Genomic DNA, 21,034 nt, shown 5'->3' on the forward strand with positions numbered 1-21,034 from the left:
TTAATGTCAAAATATTCTTGTGTTTGTGGAATAAACCCAATTTGTTTATGGTATAATATCTTAAGGATACTGAAATTTTTGTACTAAAATTATGTTACTTGTAACATTTGCATGTACATTCATGAATAAGATTAAACTAATTTTCCTTTTTTGTCATGTCCTTGTTAGGGTTTATTATCATAAAATGAATTGGGAAACATTAACTCTTTTTCATCTGATTCTTGCCAGTTGTATCTTTAAATTTTTAAAGCCTTTGGATTAAAGGCTTATTTCTTGGATTATTTCTTGGATTAGGAGCTGAAATCTTATTTTTAAATTTATTTTACTGTGAAAGATACCATATGTATATTGAATAATTTGTAAAATATGTATATATAGTTTAAATAATAAGACCAATATGTATTGAATAATTTTAAAAAAACATGTATGTATGGCTTAAATAAAGGTAAAACTATTGCCTACATATTTATAATTCAGGTTAAGAAATACAATACTCTCAATATCAGAACTGTGTTTCATGTGCCCTCAGAAGATTACATCTCCCTCCCCAGCCCTCCCAGGTAACTACTGCCCTGCTTTTTGTTGTAATTATTCCTCCCTCTTTGACTATATCTTTAAACAATATATTCATTTTTGAGCCTTTTAAAAATGGATCACTGTATGTATTCTTTTGTGACTCTACCATATATATTTTTCTTGCTTTTTAAATCCGTAACTCTGTGTTTTCTTTCTTTAGGCTGGAAAAAATGAAAAAAGAATATAGAGATCTGCATACATGGAGAGAAAAAGCTATGTATTTAGAAGGAGTTCTTGCCTCCAGATTGCAAGTTAATGAACTTAAGGTAATTAACATAATATGTTCTCCCATATGTAGCTTTTAATACTTTTTATTTTAAAAGATTGTGATAATTAAAAGTAATGATCAGATATTTATATTTTTGATATATAAAACTTTACTCATGGTTCATGCACTTTATTATTTTGGTAATGTGACATTCAATAAATAGTGATTGATAATTTATAAGATTTAGTTTTTTAACAGCTTTGTTGAGATGTAATTTGAATAAATATAATTCATCCATTTAAAGTATATAATTCAGTGACCCTTATTATATTCAGACTTGTGTGTTCATTGTTACAGTTAATTTTAGAACATTCTCATTACCCCACGAAGAAACCCCCCACCTTAGTTTATACCCTCCAAATGCCCATGTCCCCCAACCCTGCTCTCTGTTTCTATAGATTTGCTTTCTCTAGACATTTCACATAAATGAAATCATACAATATATGGTCCTTTATGACCTGCTCCCTTGACTTAGCACAGTGTTTTCAAGGTTTATCCTTGCTCTAGCATGTATCAAACCCATTGTAGTGTGTGGGGAGTGGTATCTCACTGTGGTTTTGATTTTCATTTCTTCAGTGACCAGTGATGTGAGCATCTTTTCATGCGCTTACTGGTCATTTGTGTGTTTTTTTTATAAATATTTACTTAAATCAATTGCTGATTTTTAATTGGATTATTTGTATTTTTATTTTTGAGTTGTAAGAGTTCTTTACATATTTTAGATACTAGACCTTAATCAGATATATAAGTAAGATTTAATATTTAGAAATGCAGTCTAACCTATACATTTTTATCTGGCAATAAAAGACTTAGGGATTTCAGTAGATAGATAAAACATTGAAATGAAATGGTATTTATAACATATTGATATATTCATAATTTTTAACTTCTTTTATTATTATTTTTTATTGATGTTCAAGCACAACTGTCTCCATTTTCCCCCCACCATGCCCCCTCCAGCCCTGCCTCCCACCCTTGATCCTACCCCCTTTGGCTTTGTCCATGTGTCCTTTATATATGTTCCTTGATAACCCTTCCCCTATTTTCCCACATTATCCCTCTCACCCCTCCCCTCTGGTTACTGTCAGTTTGTTTTTTATTTTAGTGTCTCTGGTTATATTTTGCTTGCTTGCTTGTTTTGTTGATTAGGTTCCACTTATAGGTGAGATCATATGGTATTTGTCTTTCACTGCCTGGCTTATTTCACTTAGCATAATGCCCTCCAGATCCATCCATGCTGTCATGAAGGGTAGGAGCTCCTTCTTTATTTCTGCTGTGTAGTACTCCATTATGTAAATTTACCATAGTTTTTTGATCCATTCATTTACTGACAACCACCAAATTACACCATACACAAAAATAAAGTCAAGATGGATAAAAGACTTAAATATAAGTTGCAACACCATAAAAGTCCTAGAGGAGAACATAGGCAGGAAAATCTCAGATATTCCACGAAGCAATATTTTCAGTGATATGTCCCTTAGAGCAAGGAACATAAAGGAAAGAATAAGCAAATGGGACTTCATAAAAATAAAAAGCTTCTGCACAGCTAAAGAAAATATCAGTAAAATGAAAGGGGAACCAACTGTATGGAAAAATATATTTTCAGCCCTGGCTGGCTTAGCTCAGTGGATTGAGCGCAGGCTGTGAACCAGGCATCGCAGGTTCGATTCCCAGTCAGGGCACATGCCTGGGTTGCAGGCCATGACCCCCAGCAACCGCACATTGATGTTTCTCTCTCTCTCTCTCTCTCTCTCTCTCTCTCCTTCCCTTCCCTCTCTAGAAATAAATAAATAAAATCTTTAAAAAATATATATATATATATTTTCAAATGATACCTCAGACAAGGGTTTGATCTCCAAAATATGTAAAGAACTCACATGACTCCACTCCAGGAAGACAAACAAACCTATTAAAAAATAGGCAAAGGACCTGAACAGACACTTCTCCAAGGAGGACATATATTCATGATTTTAATGTTTCTGCTATAATTGGACAGAGTTGTGTTGCTATAGAATAATTTAATTAACATACCAAACAGAATTGATATTTTAGGGAAAATTTAGGGAATCCTTCGTTAATGGGACTATGGACTTTGGGTTCTTATTGAAAGATCAGTATTCTATAAGAGCCAGTGATCACTCTACCTTATAATTCTTCTTGGAATTTTGTAAAGAGCCATAGTACTTTTCAACTCATAAGTCATAATGAATTTTAATAAAAAGATAATCCTTCCTGGAAGTATCCTCATATAGGCCTTGAGATTACATTATGTCATTTATCTTATAATCTTTTTCTCTTACACATCCATAATTTAAATACCCTACCAATTCTTAGGTATCCTTTTCCTAGAACTTCAACACCTAGCCAGGGAGTTGAAAAGGTCATGGGAGGGGAGGACTGGATGAAAGGAGGGGAAAGGATTAGCCAAAGAACATATATGCACAACCCATAGACTTTTTAAAATAGTGCTGTTTGGTTTGCTTTCTTCACAAACACATATCCTTCTTATCTTCTGTAAATTTAAAAAAATATATTAAAAGTTATGAAGGCAAACAAAAATGTTTTAACTCTTTAAACATTTCACCCAATATATTTTGATATATTTTTCTTTCTTTTTATGCTTCTAGAAAAGTAATACCAACGAGACACTTGAAAGCCAGTTTGAAGAGACACCTGAAAGTACTATAACATCAGGTTAAGAAACTAATTTACTCTTTGTATTTATTATTAAGATAATTAAAAACAGAGTGGTTGTATCACAAATATAAAATTAGTAATTTTTTTAAGTGGATTTCATATTTTGATAGGAAATACATGTGTGTTTCATTATAGTTTGGTGCATACTATTTATTTTGTAACACTTCAAAGAAAAGGCGTAGACTTAATTCAGAGTCATTCTAATTTTTAATTCTCCTTTACTCCTTTGAAGTCAAGAAAAAGGTTAAATTTTAACTATGAGTTATGAAAAGGTGTTTTTTGGAAATAAAGAACAAATTGACAGTGACCAGAGGGGAGGGAGAGGGGGATAATGGGGGAAAGAATGGGAAGGGACAAACAAAGGAACATGAATAGAGGACTTATGGGCATGGACAATGTGGGGGATTGACGATGGGAGTGAGGGTAGGAGTAGGGGAGAGCAATGGGGGACAAGGTGGGACAACTGTAACTGAACAACAATAAAAAAAGAAATAAAGGTATTTTTGTTAAACATTGTTATCTGTACAACTGTTGGTCTATCATGTAGATATGTGTGTGTGTGTGTCTGTGTGTGTGTGTGTGTCTGTGTGTGTGTGTGTGAGAGAGAGAGAGAGAGAGAGAGAGAGAGAAAGGGGGCAGAGAGAGACAGGAAATTAACATTAAATTTGTAAGTATACCACAATTATCAGTAAGACTTTTTCCCAGTAACAGAATTTTTTTTCTTTATTTTTATCGTCGACACTATTACAGCTGTCCCCATTCTTCCCCCACCACCTTTACCCACATCTACCCAGCCCCCACCCCCCTTCTCTCTGGCCATTACCACACCATTGTCTGTGTCTATGGGTTATGCATATATGTTCTTTGGCTAATTCTTCCCCTTCTTTCATCCAGTCTTCCCCTCCCCTGACCCCTTTAACAGCTGTCAGACTATTGCATATGTCCATGCCTCTGTTTTTATTTTGTTCATCGGTTTATTTTGCTCATTATATTTAATTCATAAGTGGGATCATATGGTATTGTGCCTTTCTCTGACTGGCTTATTTCACTTAGCATAATAATCTCCAGGTCCATCTGTGCTGTCACAAAAGGTAAGATCTCCTTCTTTTTTATGGCCATGTAGTATTCCATTGTGTAAATGTCCCACAGTATTTTTATCTGCTCATCCAATGACAGGCACCTGGGCTGTTACCAGATCTTGGCTATTGTAAATGATGCTGCTGTGAACATAAGAGTGCATATGTTCTTTTAAATTGATGTTTTGGGATTTTAGGATATATGTCCAAAAGTGGGATCACTGGGATCAACCAGCCTGGAATAACTATTATATCTTTAGCCTACTCTTCACCTGAAAAATTCAAGTTTTAGGCATAGGGTAATCACATTTACTACTTCAATATTATTTTTGAAGATTGTAAGTTAACCTTTTTTGCTCAGTGGTAGTGGCCATCTTTTCCTTTTTTGATTTATATTTTTTCACTTATCCAAAAAGTTCATTTAAGGCCCACTGGATCATCTAGTGACTTCCTTACTTTTGGTGTTCCTATGGCCTCCTGTAGTTATAGCTAACATCTATTGATCACAGTGTTCCAGGCACTTGACTTGGGTTCCATAAATCAGTCCTCACAGCAGTCAGGGGCACTGTTATTATATACCCACATTTTTACAGATGAGAAAACTGAGGATCAAACCAATCATGGTCACGCAATCATTAAATGATGAGGGTTGAATTTGAGCCTAGTCTGTTTGACCAAAGAGTTCAAACATTGAACCATATTGATGCTCGCATCTTACATATACTTGTACCATATCTATGAGATGCCATTAGCCTCTTTTACATATGAGAAAAACCAAGGCTCAGAAAAATGAGCTAACCACAATCATGTAGCTGATAATGACCATATAAATTTTTTTACTAAACGTACACATTCCTTTGTATCTCAATTCTTCATTTGCTCTCTTTCTTTTAGGTTTTCCTTTTCTATGTGCTAAACATATATTCTTTGTATTTCTAGGAAAATTTTACAAGTGTTTTAATTAGCTTTCCTTGAATGGTCCTTTTTTCATTGGTTTATTCTAATCTCTTTTTCCAGTACCAATCTAATCACTGACCCTCTAGGATTTATTTTATTTCCTCTTTACTTTTGACCAAATATACTCTACACCTGGTTTTGTGTCTTAATTGATGGATCTAAAATCTCATCACTTTATATGTTTTCATTTTATCTTCACTCTTGTACATTTACTACTCCTCCATCTTCCGAGAGATCACCAGTCTGTTTTTACTAAATAGTGTTTGTTTGTATAGCTGCTTTGATTTAATTTTTCTTTGTTCTTGATGAGAAAAACTATAGTAATAATTTACTAATATATATACATATAAATAACATGTTTGTTTTATATATAATAAAGTACTCTTAATTTGTTAACAGATGTCCCTTTTGTAAATGAGAAAGCTGAAATTATTTCAAGTGAGGTAAGGGACCTTGGAAGATGACTTCTAATATCACTATTTTATGAAGGGATGAAATATTTACAAATGGAAAAATATTTATACATGAAAAAAGCACTCAAGAAGTTATTCAGGTTATCCTGGTTATTTTTGTTGTGGCAATAAATTTACAGTTGCATGATTTAAGTAAAATTACACACTTCACAAGGAAGTTTCAGCATAAAATAGTAGCATTTAAAAATATACATATGAAGATGGGGTACAAAAAGAGTTGATGAAGACAAGGTGGAAACAAGTAAAACAAAAGCATAAAGTTCTGCACAATGATCTTAGAAATGGATACCACAGATCTGACCACTTTCTTTACTTTTTCTTATGGAATGCTAATCTATTTTTTATAATACAAATAAGTAAAAATAGAGTTCAGATGATATTATATGCTTTTTATCTAATTTTCCAGAAGGTACATTCCATATAATAGTGAATCCCTGTATAAACCAATAAAAAAATAAAGGGTTCTTCTATTATCACTTGACAAGTGGGACTTAATGATCTCCATCCTTGGGTCATTGGCCTCCAAATACCAGGTGAAGAGTCATATGTACTGTTTTCCCCAGTCCTAGGAGAGAGCAAAAAAAGACAATATAGACAATTTTTCACAGAGCTAAGTTTATTTAGCTTAACAGTCTGTCTTTTATAAGATACCATTCTTTGTAATATTTTCCTATTAAAATTTCCTTTGTGGTATAGCTGTGATTTTTTGATATGTGCTATTTGCTATTAAAATATCCTTTATTTTATGATATACTGGTGGTAGTGTAACAATAAAATATTAGACCCCTCAATCTTCTTTTTTGAGACCTTGCAGATTTGTAAAATCTGATATATGAGAACCACTGATTTATAAAGTAGTCTAATCATTTTCATGAATAATAGTCCATGGTATCAGGAAAGTAGAGAATTGCTCAACTCTTTTAATAAGGACTGTAATGGGTTACAAATGTTTATTGTAACTTGTTATAATAAAGGATAATGGTAAAATGATTTTGAGTCCAGTTTTATCAATTTTATATATTTTGTAGTCAGTAATGATTAATTGATAGCTTGTTTTATTGACATATTTTCTAGTTACTGGATAATGATAAGAAGGGCCTGACTCTACCAGCTTTGAACCAGGTGGATCGAGATAATTCAAATGCTGTTGCTCCTAAAAGTGATGAATCGAAAAAACAGAGAGATACTCCATTGCCCATTATTCCTAGCCTGACAATAACAGAAGAGAACAAAATACTACCTTTAGAAAAAGACGAAGTAGAACCTGCGACAGACAGAAAACTGAGTAATGTACACTTTCAACCACAAGCACAATTAAAAGATAACCATCCAAGTATTTTAAGAACAGACTCATCTGCATCAGAGGTAATGTTAAAAAATATTCCTAATAAATCCAAGTGTAATAAAGAGAAGGAACTTAGATTCATCTCCAACAAAAATTAAGAGGCAAAGTAAAAACCTAAGCTTAGCTAGAAGGAAGAGCACTGTTTAGTTTCCTCAGATTCAAAATCAAAAGGTAGCTTTCAAAGCCAAGATCCAAAGCAAGACACTGAACTAAAGGTATTTGCCCACATATTAGACACAGAAGACTAGGGAAAACAAAATTAATTCACTTAACATAAATAATTAAATACAAGTAAATTGAAAATGCAATTAAATGTCTGTAAGTGGAAATGTGTCTAAGTGTATTAAATATTCCTACCCTATTTATACTCATCAGGTAAGGAGGAAAGACCTTAAAGGAAAAAAGCAAAGTGATCAGAAATACCATTAATACAAGTTACTGTCATTGGTTGATGTAAAATTTAGCTGAAAGTGTAACAACAATAACAAAATGTAAATTCAAAGGAAATTTAAAAGCCTGGGAAGTTATTTCAGTGGAAATTTTTAATAAAACTGTTATACTGTAGGAAATAACATGTCCTCCCTATTATAAATAATTTTATAGTTTAAAATAAGAATTGTGTGAATGTAAATATAAAGGTACACCAGGGTAAAGCCTTTCTCAAGATGACAGTTACTATTTAGATCTTTACATCTTATTTGAATTACTATTATAGGTAGCTCATAAAACAGTATAAAAATGTGTACTGGTCAGTGGGTAAACAATTTGATGTCTAAGTGAGGCTCTGCCTCTAAGTACTTCAACAAGCATGGGCACTTAAATCTCTAGGCTTATTTCCTCATCTGTTATATGATGGATCATACTAGGTCATTTCTAAAATCCCTACCAAGTTCAAAAAGATAATTTCATTATATATCTCTAGTTGGGGAATTATTCATAATTACCTACATCAACAACCCAACCAATGTAACTTAACATTCTGGTTTTTACTGTATGTGGAAGTAATATTAGTCATTACAGAAAATTTTTAGCATTACAAAAGGCTAATTATAGTTCAGTCTGTTGGAAAAATAGGGCTGCTAGCCTTGATCAGTGCAGGGTCTCAGACAACAGTGTAATGATTGTGGGGGGCAGAGGGGTGAGTGCAGGTAGAAGAGGGCACAGGGGGATAAATGGTAATAGCAAAAGTACAATAAAAATAAACTGTTAAATAAGAAAAAATGAATAAGTATTATAACTCTAGAACTTAGACTGTCCTCCTTCTCCAGAGGATATTATTGTTAATTTTTGAGGATGGCAGTCATCTGTTTTTTTATGACTTATCCAAACTATTTTGGAAAAGACTGTATTCCTTGTCATTTCTGGTCAGTCACTGAAGTCTTTGTTCCATTGTCTTGGTAGCCAACTAATGACCTAATGGATTTCTTAACATACCAAAATTTAGCTGTCCTTTAAAAATTAAACAGTCCCCTGATACTGTAAATTTTGTATTATATTTTGGAGTTTGAAATAATTGATCTGTCAGCCTCTGACAATTTCTACTTATTTCAGTAGAGGGACCAATTCTTTGAGCAGCTACTCCACCATCTTCTATAACTTGTCCCCTTTTGATATATGTTTTCTTTGATATTAATCTTGTTTTTATTTTTATCTTCTACATGAGTAGTTTTTCCCCCTTAGGCTTAGAACAAGAAGAGGGCAATGATATGCAAAGTAATCACATGCACAGTTTTTGTTTGTTTGTTTTGGTTCTTGAAATGTCCTCAACAACCTACTAATACAAAATTTCAGCCATGCAAGTTACCTCAACACTTTCGGTTGCACTGGTTAAATTGTAAATGAATTCTTATTCTTATGTAAGATAAAGCCAAATGATAACATTGGATTTCATTTTTTTATTATTTATAGTCATAAATAATGCTTAGTTTAAAATTAATGGTGATATGTAATTATTGTTTCTATTAACATTTTCTGGTGTTTTATTTCAGGGTTCCTATTGTTCCTTTAGCACATTGAATGAATATGTAAGGGACTATGATCATATAGGTATGTTATTATTTATGTATAGTTGTAATTTTCAAATATTCAGTGAAATTGAAAACATGAACTGATATAAAACAATGATTATCAAGACTTTCAAAGTGTAAATCACACTATTTTGTGATAGCTGGCGTGAAAAATCTTTGGAATTACAATATTAGTGGGAAATCAAACAAAGCAAAATACAGGTGGCATTAAAATCCTACTTTATTTTTTATGTATTATAATGTTACTTAACCATTTATTATGTTTATCTGTGTTTATAAACAATTTGGCTATGCCGGAGATCTATCTAGTTAAGTGGTTTTTCTAAATCAAGGAATTGTTCTGTGATATCATTATGAAGATATTCAACAAATCAGTAAACCCAAAGGTGATAATCACAATATTTAACAACTAGTACAGCAGGAGCATGGACTAACCAAATCAGACAGTGCTGCTGGGTCAGAGGTCTGGAGGTTTCCTGCTGTGCCATATGGGTTGAAGGGAATTGAAGAATCCTAAGAGAAGATAGCCAGGGCAATGAATGTAAGATAGGCACGTGAGTATTTTTAATCAGCAACTTTTTCCAAATTAGTACAGAATTGTTTGAATATTTAATAGTTGGAAGAGTCATAACTGTGTCGTGACTGAATATCCATCCAGAGGAGACTGCAGTAATATGATTAAAATAAGAAGATAACCAGAACACTTGACAGGGAAGATGAGCAAGCAAACGTGTTTCTTTGTAACATGCAAGCATCCCTGGGTTGTAGAGAGTATTCTCTGATTATTGATGTATGGGGAAAAGTATCAATGAAAGTGTAATTGAGAAGTATATTTTTATTTTATAATTTTTTAATTTTATTTTTTAATTACAGTTGACATTCAGTATTATTTTATAGTAGTTGCAGGTATATAGCATGGTGGTTAGACAGTTACACAATTTACAAAGTTATCCTCCTGACAATTCAAGTACCCACCTGGCACCATACATCATTATTATAGTATTATTGAATATATTCCCTATGACAATTTACATCCCCATGACAATTTTGTAACTACTAATTTGTAGAGAAGTATATTTTTAGAACAAAATACCCAGAAGAGAAATTTAGTGTATCTTGAATAGTTGAATAGTTGAAAACAAAAATGATTAGAAATTAACCATGTTTTTTGTATTTATACATATATACACATATGTATATGTACTTACACATCTGTTCTATACAATGATAGCAGTTCTAAAAACATTTTGGGGTTTAGGAAGTAATTTTGGAACATATGATGTCGGTTTCAGAACTAATACTTTAAATGTCAGGAAAAATTGAAAGTATACCTAAGTTACTATTTATTCTATCGTAGAAGAAAAAGTGACCATTGTGAGTAACATTCAATAGTAATACAGCATCTTGGGAGGTTGGGATACTCGGGGAACCACAATATGATTTCTATAAAACTCTTTTTCTGATATCCTCTGGATTCTTCTAACCCCAGAAGAACTTTGGGAGCAAATCTAACAGAACAGCAAGCAAACTCCTTATTCTGTTATTTCCAACTGAACTATTAATGAGGATATAAACTGGTTCACAGACTGGCACTCAATCCACTGAGCTACACCAACCAGGGCAATGAGGATATAAACTGGATCTCACCCCTGCTTAGCAACCAAATACTTCCGTGACCTTAGGCTATCATTGGCCTTACAAAAGCCTTAATTTTCCCATTTTAAAAATGAAAGAGTGGAACTAGATACAAAAAAGTATTTGAGCACTTCCTGTGGTTGCCTTATATTGCATTATTTACTGACCATAACTTTGTAAACACTTTACATATATTAATTTATTTAATCTTCTTACAACCCTGTGAGATCAACACTACTATGCCAGCTTTACAGATGAGGCAGCTGAGGTATGGAGAGGCTGAATAATTTCAAAATTCTGTAGAAAGCAGGGGAAACAAGCCAGTAGCCCAGTCTGCACTGCTGAGTGAAGAGCCTTTCTGTGTAAGCAGTGTCAAATCAAATGCAGATTTGGAAGGAACAACCGTGGTGTGTCTTTTTTGTTGTTGTTTTTTTAAAGCAAAAGCCTATGGTGGAAAACAGAGCTCCTTTTCTTACTGTTCACTCCTAACTTGCTCTTAGGCAGGCCATTAACTTCACTGGATTTTTTCTCCTTTTTAAAATGAGATAGCTGGTTTTAAGACTGTGGGATCTCCTACTTATCTAAAAGTCTACCTTCCTGAACATAAACTATTTAAGATTTCTAATACATATTTTAAATGTTTTTTTGTGTGCTTTGAATTGTTCTTTTCAGTTTACTCATGCAGACCAGTCTTATATCATCAACCTAACACTTCTTATATTTTATATATTGTGCAGTCACATTAAAGACTTTACTTAGTAGGGTTCATATAGCACTCCTGTTGAATTCATTGCGTTATCTTACCTATAAACAGATTAACAGCTTGCACCTAGCTCAGTTCCTTCGGAGCTGCTTTCATAGATACTTTCTGAGTCCTGATGTTTATGCACATGCATTTTCCTAGAACCACAATTCATGAAGACTATGGTCATTCCACTCCATACTTTATAAATGCTTTTTGTTTATTACATAAGAATTTTCTCTAGGGTCATGAATTGAATTCTTAAGGAAATGGCAGTATTATTCACTACAGCTCTCTAGAATGTAGATTACTGTGCACACAGTTTTACAGAGTGGGGTAGTATAACGGATGTATGATGGAAGATTACCCTAGGGACTGCTAAAGGACGGGCTAAAATAAGGCTCCAAGAAGGATGAGTAAAGGCAATCTTTTACGCATTCAGTCAAGCACAGCTTTGAGTAACATGCTTCATTTTTTTAGCTTTATTTTTAAATATATTTTATTGATTATGCTATTACAGTTGTCCCATTTATTTCTCCCCTTTATTCCCCTCTGTCCTACACCACCCCAAACCAGCATTCCCCCACCTTGCTTCATGTCCATGGGTTATACATATAAGTTCTTTGGCTTCTCTATTGCCTATACTTTTCTTTTTAAAATATATTTTATTGATTATGCTATTACAGTTGTCCCATTTTTTTCCTCCCCTTTATCCCTCTATGCCTTGCAACCACCCACCTCCACCTGCATTCCCCCATCTTAGTTCAGGTCCATACATTTTCTCATTCAGGTCCTTAGTTCAGGTCAGAACTTGTACATACAAGTTCTTTGGCCTCTCCATTTCCTATACAATTCTTAACCTGCCCCTGTTTATTTTGTACCTATCATTTATGCTTCTGATTCCCTTTACCTTTTTCCCCATTCTCCCCCTCCCAACTGATAACCCTCCATGTGATCTCCATTTCTGTGATTCTGTTTCTGTTCTAGTTGTTTGCTTAATTCGTTTTTGGTTTTGTGTTAGGTTCAGTTGACAGTTATTAGTTTGTTGTCATTTTACTGTTCATGGTTTTGATCATCTTTTTCTTAGATAAGTCCCTTTAACATTTCATATAATAAGGGATTGGTGATGATGAACTCCTTTAACTTGACCTTATCTGGGAAGCACTTTATCTGCCCTTCCATTCTAAATGAAAGCTTTGCTGGATAGAGTAATCTTGGATGTAGGTCCTTGCCTTTCATAACTTAAAATATTTCTTCCCAGCCTCTTCTTGCCTGCAAGGTTTCTTTTGAGAAATCAGCTGATAGTCTTATGGGAACTCCCTTGTAGGTAACTGTCTCCTTTTCTCTTGCTGCTTTTGAGATTCTCTTCTTATCTTTAATCTTGGGTACTGGAATTATGATGTGCCTTGGTGTGTGCTGCCTTGGGTCCAACTTCTTTGGAACTTTCTGAGCTTTTTGGACTGCCTGGAAGTGTATTTCCTTTGCCAGATTGTGGAAGTTTTCCTTCATTATTTTTTCAATTTCTTGCTCTTCCTCTTCTTCTTCTGGCACCCCTATGATTCAGATGTTGGAATATTTAAAGTTGTCCTAGAGGTCCCTAAGCCTCTCCTCATTTTTTGAATTCTTGTTTCTTCATTCTGTTCTGCTTGAATATTTATTTTTTCCTTCTGCTCCAAATTGCTGTTTTGAGTCCTGGTTTCCTTCCTGTCACTGTTGGTTGCCTATATTTTTTCTTTATTTCACTTTGCATAACCTTCACTTCTTTCTCTATTTTGTGACCATACTCACCCAATTCTGTGAGCATCCTAATTACCAGTGTTTTGAACCCTGCATCTGATAAGTTAGCTATCTCTTCCTCACTTAGTTCTATTTTTGGAGCTTTGATTTGTTGTTTAATTTGGGCCATATTTCTTTGACTCAGTGCCTGTTACATAGTAAGGGGTGGAGCCTTAGGTATTTGCTAGGGTGGAGCAACCCAGGTCACTTAGTTGTGCTGCCACCTGTGGAGGAGGGGCCTGAGAGGGAACAATGCCGCTTGCTGGGCTCTCAGCTGGCCTTCAATTACTTCCCCCACTACCCACAAGCAAATTGGGCCCTTCTGGTGCTGATTCACAGGTGGGTGGGTTTGTGTACATTCTAGGACCCTGTGGGTTTCTCCAGTGAACTCTCCTGTGAGGCTGGGAGTTTCTCTTCTTGCTGCAACCCCCACAGGTTTTTACAGTTAGAGTTTTGAGGCTTTATTTCCCCATGCTGGAACCCTGGTTTGCATGTTCTGTCTCACTCCCCAGTTTTTCCTCCTGGTTTATCTGCACACAAATGTGGGACCACCCCATCTGCTGGCTGCCGCCTCCCCCACTACAGTCCTCCAGCTGCTGCCCGCCATGAGTCCTCTCTGCCCAGCTGCCAGTCTCTGCCCCTGCTACAGGTCTAGATGAACATTTCTTCTTTAACTCCCTGGTTGCCAGACTTCCATACAGTTTGATTTTCTGGCAGTTCTGGTTATCTTTTGTTTTTAAATTTGGTGTTGTCCTTCTTTTGGTTGTGTGAGGAGGCAAAGTGTGTCTACCTACATCTCCATCTTGGCCTGAAGCCCACATGTTTCATTATTAACAGCCACAAAAACATTCAGAACTACCTAGAGTACAATGATGAGTTGTTTGTTTGTTTAGTTTTTACTTTATTTTTTTGAGCTGGTATTAAGAGCCAGAAAAGTAGAAGTACTCAATACAAACATTTACTATAATCTGACTAAAAGACAATCTTTCATGTACATGAAGACACAGAACGTGATGACATTTATTCTAATCACCTGTATGAACTTGACAATACTGTTGAAAATAGTAATTGGAGTTATTAGTGACAAACCGAAGGGTGCAATGTGTCAGGGATTAGAGTAAAGGGAGTAGTGATGATGGTAACAGTAACAATAAAATCGGTATTCATTTTGTGCTTATTATGAATAACACAACAACCCATGAAGGAGAATCTTCATTGCTTGACTTATAAGGAAACTGAGAGAGTCAAGATAACTTGTTCACAATTAGATGGTTTGTTACTTGCAGAGACTATCTGACAACGGGTTGTCTGTCTGGCTCCAGAGCATGTGCTCTTAATAGCTGTGCTACACAATCACTGGTTAGAGACTTTGTAGAACATGTTTGTCAAATGCCACAAGGCCCAGCTTACTTATATAATTATTAATTTTTTCCAGATAATACCTGTGGATGGCTAAATACAAATAAAAAAGGAAAATTAGTAAGTAGACAATATATCCTTTAAAACCATTATTTGTTTTAAATTAATATTTCATTTTACATCTATTTTATCATTTATTATAAATGTGTAGGTTATTATAAGGCAATGTAAATATAACATTAACTTTAGCAGACCACACTATTGAATTCATTACTTCTCCTTTCCCCAAAATAGCTATTGCTTAATAGGCCACTCACAATATTACCAGGAAACCATAGACTCTTTCTGCCATCTATTGTGATATGAACCATTTTAAAGGGCCATTTTCCTCATCCCAATTGCCCATTAATACTTGAAATTAATTATATTGGATTCCTTTCTTTGAAAATTTCTGATTGTTCAAGATTCAACTGTCTATATGCCAGGCTACCAGCAGTATTTCAGAAATGGAACAGGGCTTGTGAGGCTTGTGATGAGGACCAGGCAAGAAAGAAATACTGAGATGAAAGGTGAGAAGAAGAGAAATCAAAGCTGTTCTACTTCATATTTTGTACTCAGTAGATAAGAACTGTGCTCACACAAGGGAGAAAATTCTAAGCCCTAAAAGAAGCATCAGTGCTTTTCCTTGCAGTTTTTAATGACTTAACTGCACTAACAGTTAAAGATGATCCGGCTAGAGATTGGGCTTGACTCCATACTAACTATGGCACCTCAGGTGATTTGGCACCAGAACAGTATCCCATCCTTTATAACTGATTATGTGACCACAGCCTTTACAAATTTTGGACAAGATATTTATCTCACTCACCTATCTATCTTCTGGCACCTGGCACAGTGGTATAAAGTGGTCACCTGATAGATGTATTTTGTCTATTTGCCATTTGGCTTATTGCATCACCACTAGTAGTTTTTGTGAATCAACTGCCCTGTGACTTTCCCTGAAAGGCATTGGAAGTGATGAGCAAATGCTCACAAGTATGCTCTATTTTCCTACTCCCAAATACACTATATTCCTCACTCCCTCTAAGATAACCTGCTGCCAAGGCCAAAGGCCACCTGTGGGTGTGGGGAACTGCACCCCATGACTCTACAAGGACCCAGGTTGTAGGTGTCAGCGCTCACATAGGGAGGAGGGTGTTCAACTCAGCTAAAACCCTGCATGTGATGGGTATAAAACACACACAAACACATACACAACATCTACATAATTGGTATATGAAAGTTTACCACTTTAAAATACATGCAGAAGAAGAAAAGATAGATGAGAGATAAAGGAAAAAGAGGTACTTACAGCATTAGGGAGAAGCACAGCGGCTAATGAAAGAGAAAGGACAGCCTTCACATATACCAATAGAATAGGAAGCAAGATGAGATCTCATTCCTAATGACATCCCAATGAAATAAAAGTGCTAAAGAAACCTATGAATCCTCAGAGCTTTTTATTAAAATATAAGGATACTTCAGTTCTGCCAAGATGGAATAGCCCTGTTCCTCCCACGTCTATGGGATGGTGCTCCCACTGAGCCACCTGTCCAGGACTAAGGTAGATTTCCTTTAAATGACAGCATTTCTTGTATGAAGTAAAAGTCACGGAGTTTTCACTCCAAGGACAAATCAAGCATAATTTTGGCATTTCTATTTCTTTTCATGAGAAAATTAGCAAAGCTGTTCTCCAGGTGTGGCTTGAGAGGTCTACATTATAGTACATTTAATACCAATTGTAAAAATAGCAAATGAGACTACATCAAACTTAAAAACTTTTGCACATCAAAAGGAACAATAAATGGCATGAAAAGGCAACCTATGCAGTGGGGGAAAATATTTGCAAGTCATTTATCCAATAAAGATTTAATATCCAGAATGTATAAGGAACTTCTATAACTCAACATAAAAACAAGTAACACAATTACAAAACAGGCTGAGGACTTGAATTGACAATTCTCCAAAGAAGATATACAAATAGGCAACAAGTGTATGAAAAGATGCTCACCATCACTAATTATGAGAGAAATTCAAATCAAAAACAGAATGAGATGTCATCTCATTAGCTTTTACCCAAAAAAGAAAAATATTGCAAGAATGTGAAGAAATTGGAACTCTTGTGCACTGCTGGTGAGAATGTAAAATTGTGCATCTGATATGAAGACAGTATGGAGGTCCCTTTAAAAACTAAAAATAGAGTTACCATATGATCCAGCAACCCCATTTCTAGGTATATATCCAAAATAATTCTAAGCAGAATCTCAATGAGATATTTGTACACCAGTGTTTATTGCAGCATTATTCACAGTAGCCAAGAGGTCAAAACAACCCAAATATCTATCATAACATGAATGGATAAAGAAATATGGTATAAGCAGACAATGGAATACTACATAGCCTTTAAAGAGAAGGAACTCAGATCACATGTTACACATATGGATAAACTTCAGGAACATTGTGCTAAGTGAAATAAGCCAGTTGCAAAAGGACAAGTATGTATGAGTCTACTCATACTCCCATATACCTCCCATCTTGTCATTTCTGTGTATAATTATCTCTCTATATATTTAGCTAAATGCAAGTTTATGTTGATGTTTTTGACTCTATTCCAGTATCACAGAGTTCATTGTAGCCTTCCTTTCTTGTTTGTCTGTAATGTAACTTCTCTCTCCAAGATGAGAAATCTGGATTTCCTTATTCACTGTCTATTTAATTATTTATTCAACCCCAATATATACACAAAGCATTTTCAGAATTACTAACTTGTATTATACTCATGAAGAACAGATTTACCTACTAGAGTATGTACAATATTTATGTGCAGTTGATTTTATGTGTAGCCTTACAATTTCCAGTCAAAACCTCCATTACCAAGGTCCATTCCTTTTTTCTCCTATTCCCTTCAGTGTGGCTATATTTTACATTTGTACTAGACTTAGATTCATTTGTTACTGTCCACATTGTTTGCTGATCCCCAACATCCTTTTTTATTGTTTTGAATTTAGTTTACATATATTAATGTTTCCTCCTTGTGAAATAGAGTTCAATAATTTTGACAACTGCATAGTCATGTATTTTAGTTATTAAACAATTTTTTAAATAATGTCTATTTAAGTTTTTTTCATTCTACTTGAGTCAGTTCTACAAAAAGACTTTCCTGTGTGCCACCAACATTTTTCCAGACTGTGTATCATGATTAACCATATGGTTCTGCATCTTAATTTTTCACATATTGTCACATTGTTTATACAGCCTATATATCTACTTCATTATTTTAAATGGCTAAAATGTTTTTATTTTAATAGTAATTAGCCAGTACTTTCATCGTAAGTTACTATAAGAGTGTCTTAATGTAGTAACTTATTAAATCCTCACAACAGTCCTGTGAGGTAGATACTATTGCTATACGTGTTTTATATGTGGGAAAATGATGGATGGAGGGGCTAACTGGTTATCTAAGGACACCTAGCTGTCAAATGGTCAGTCTGGGTTTGGAGCACAGATAGGCAGGCTGGCTATGGAGTCTGTGCTGCAGACCACTGAACTCTGCTGTCTCTCATTGTGAGCCTGGACAACAATTATGCACTCAGTGCCCTACTAAGAATGCCTTTTATTATTTTTCACATATTTAAACCTTTTTAAAAAAATTAAAGCTATGCCCACACACTCCCCCCTGCTCAAATTCTGTCTGCACAGAAGGGTATAAAATAAAAAGTGAAAGTTGTCTTTCCCTACCTATAACCACACTTCCAGTCTCACTTCCCCAAATGACTAAACAGTTTGCTTTATAGTTCTTCCAACTGGTTTCATTATATTTTTAAATTATGAAGTTGAAACTCTATTTGATTTTTCAACTTATCAACTTCAGGTAGAGTGTGTTGATACCACACTTGGAAAGATAAGTAATTTAGAGCATTTGTAATATTTCAAACCTTCCCTTTATAATTTTTCTCTATTTTATTAGACATTACTTTTTTTCCTAATGGTTATCTATAAGGCTTTAAGAGTTATATTTAAAATATTTCTTGGGCCCCAGCTGGTGTAGCTCAGTGGATTGAGCACCGGCCTGTGAACCAAAGGGTAGCTGGTTTAATTCCTAGTCAGGGCACATGCCTGGGTGGCAGGTAAGGTCCCCAGTAGGGGGTGTGCAAGAGACAACCACACATTGATGTTTCTCTCCCTCTCTTTCTCCTTCCCTTCCCCTCTGTCTAAAAATAAATACAATCTTTAAAAATATATTTATTGGCACGTAAACCAATAAACATTGTCTTCTGGTTTCTTTCTGTGAATAATGAAAAATACTTTTAAAAAGAAATTTTCCTGTCTCTTCCATCTACTACTTTTTTGTTATTTATATATTATAATTTCTTTGTCAAGGTTTCTAAGACTTAAATTATGTTATATTATTGTAGTAAAATATCCCATGTTTTGTTAACACATTGAATGTATTTTAAATCTAAAAAATTCATTTATAGATTATTATAATTTAAATATTAATCACCACTGAGCCAAGTATAGTAGATCCATGGAAAGTAAATGTCACATCTCTGCTTCTAACCAAGATGGAGTTACAGGGACCTGATTTACCTTTCTGCTTAAAAAAAAAAAAAGCAACCTAGAAAAAAGTTATGGCAAAGTGGTTTTCAGACATTGCAAAGAAGGCAGCATAAGACTGTGACTTCTTATAGAAGGAGACAAACTGAGCCTTAAAATTGCACCAATTTGTTCCTTGAAGGCAAAAGCCCCAGGAGGGGGAACCAAAATGGAGCTTCGAGTTCTCATTGAGTGGAGCACATAGAGATTGGATTTTGGTGAGCAGAGGCAGAATTTGTAGAGTAGAGTACCAAAGAGAAAGGAATTATAGAGCAAGAAATCTCTAGATAACTATGAAGGAGTTCCATTTAAATCTCTGGCTGAGTACCGATCTGAGTGGTGGACCACTAGAGATAATGGAAAAAACAAGCAAGAAGGATTAAGTAGAAAATTCTGGGGATTCACGTAGCTAAAAATGTTATTTTCCCATATGCTAGAGAGGAAAAACTCATAACAAATGTGATAGTAAGTAGAAAGAGTCCATTTGTAGCTGAAGTCCATTTTGTAGCTGAGTCCATTTTGTCTCTCATTGTGAGCCTGTACAACAATTATGCACTCAATGCCCTATTTGAGTGTACAATTCCTTAGGAGAGAAGCTAAGTCAGCCCTACAGTAAACCACACCCACCAATAAGGCGTAAAAGTAAGCTCAGCTGATTACAAGTAATTTAAATGTGCATCAGAATAAAATCAAACACTATATTAGAGAAGAAAACAAAATCTGGCAACCAAAAATGTAAAATTCACAATTCTAAACATTAAGTAAAAAATTACAGGCATAAAAAAGCAAGAAACTATGATTGATGATGCAGGGAAAATCACTCAATAGAAACAGACCTCGAATTGATGGAGAAAATGGAACTAATAGAAGATGATGTTAAAAGAACTATTATAAATACAGTTCATGTGTCAAGAAGGTAGACTAAACATGAACATAATGAGACAAATGGAAGGTATGAGTAGATCAACTGTAATTTTTAGAGATGCAAAATAGAATGTCTGAAATGGATTAAAACCTTTATGGGATTAATAGCTTATTAGATGCTGCAAAAGATAAGGCCAATGGATCAAAAGACAGAAGCTATACAAAATAAAGCACACTGAGAAAAGAAAGATTTTTAAAAAACAGAGTACCAGTAACTTGATTGAAAATACCAAGTGGTGTAACATACATGTAATTGGAGACTCATAGGGAGGGGAAACTGAAAAATGTATTTGAAGAAGTAATGGCCATTTTTTTCATTTTGATGAAACTTTAAACTTACAGATTCAAAAAGCTCAGTAAACCCTATGAAGAATAAACTAGAGAAAACTATGCTAAGGCATATCATAATCACATTGCCAAGAATAGATGGTAAAGAGAAAGCCTTAAGACACTTGATGCGGAGTGGGAAGCAGAAGGTACATTTATTATAGGATGGGGGCCCCCAACTCCTGGGCTACAGACCAGTACTGGTCCATAGCCT

The 21,034-nt window shown here is 34.6% G+C and overlaps 1 protein-coding gene across 1 annotated transcript in view; it reads left to right on the top strand.

Annotated features, from left to right (window-relative positions):
• Positions 1–21,034, top strand: part of C2CD6 (C2 calcium dependent domain containing 6) — an 89,856-nt gene that overhangs the window by 39,563 nt on the left and 29,259 nt on the right. The window contains exons 9-12 of the mRNA XM_036022572.1: positions 737–842; positions 3,475–3,526; positions 5,977–6,020; positions 7,125–7,415. Of these exons, the coding sequence (XP_035878465.1) occupies positions 737–842; positions 3,475–3,526; positions 5,977–6,020; positions 7,125–7,415 (493 nt within the window). The remainder of the gene's footprint in view (positions 1–736; positions 843–3,474; positions 3,527–5,976; positions 6,021–7,124; positions 7,416–21,034) is intronic.

Source organism: Phyllostomus discolor, chromosome 4 (genome assembly GCF_004126475.2).
Source record: "Phyllostomus discolor isolate MPI-MPIP mPhyDis1 chromosome 4, mPhyDis1.pri.v3, whole genome shotgun sequence".
NCBI classification, from domain to species: domain Eukaryota; kingdom Metazoa; phylum Chordata; class Mammalia; order Chiroptera; family Phyllostomidae; genus Phyllostomus; species Phyllostomus discolor.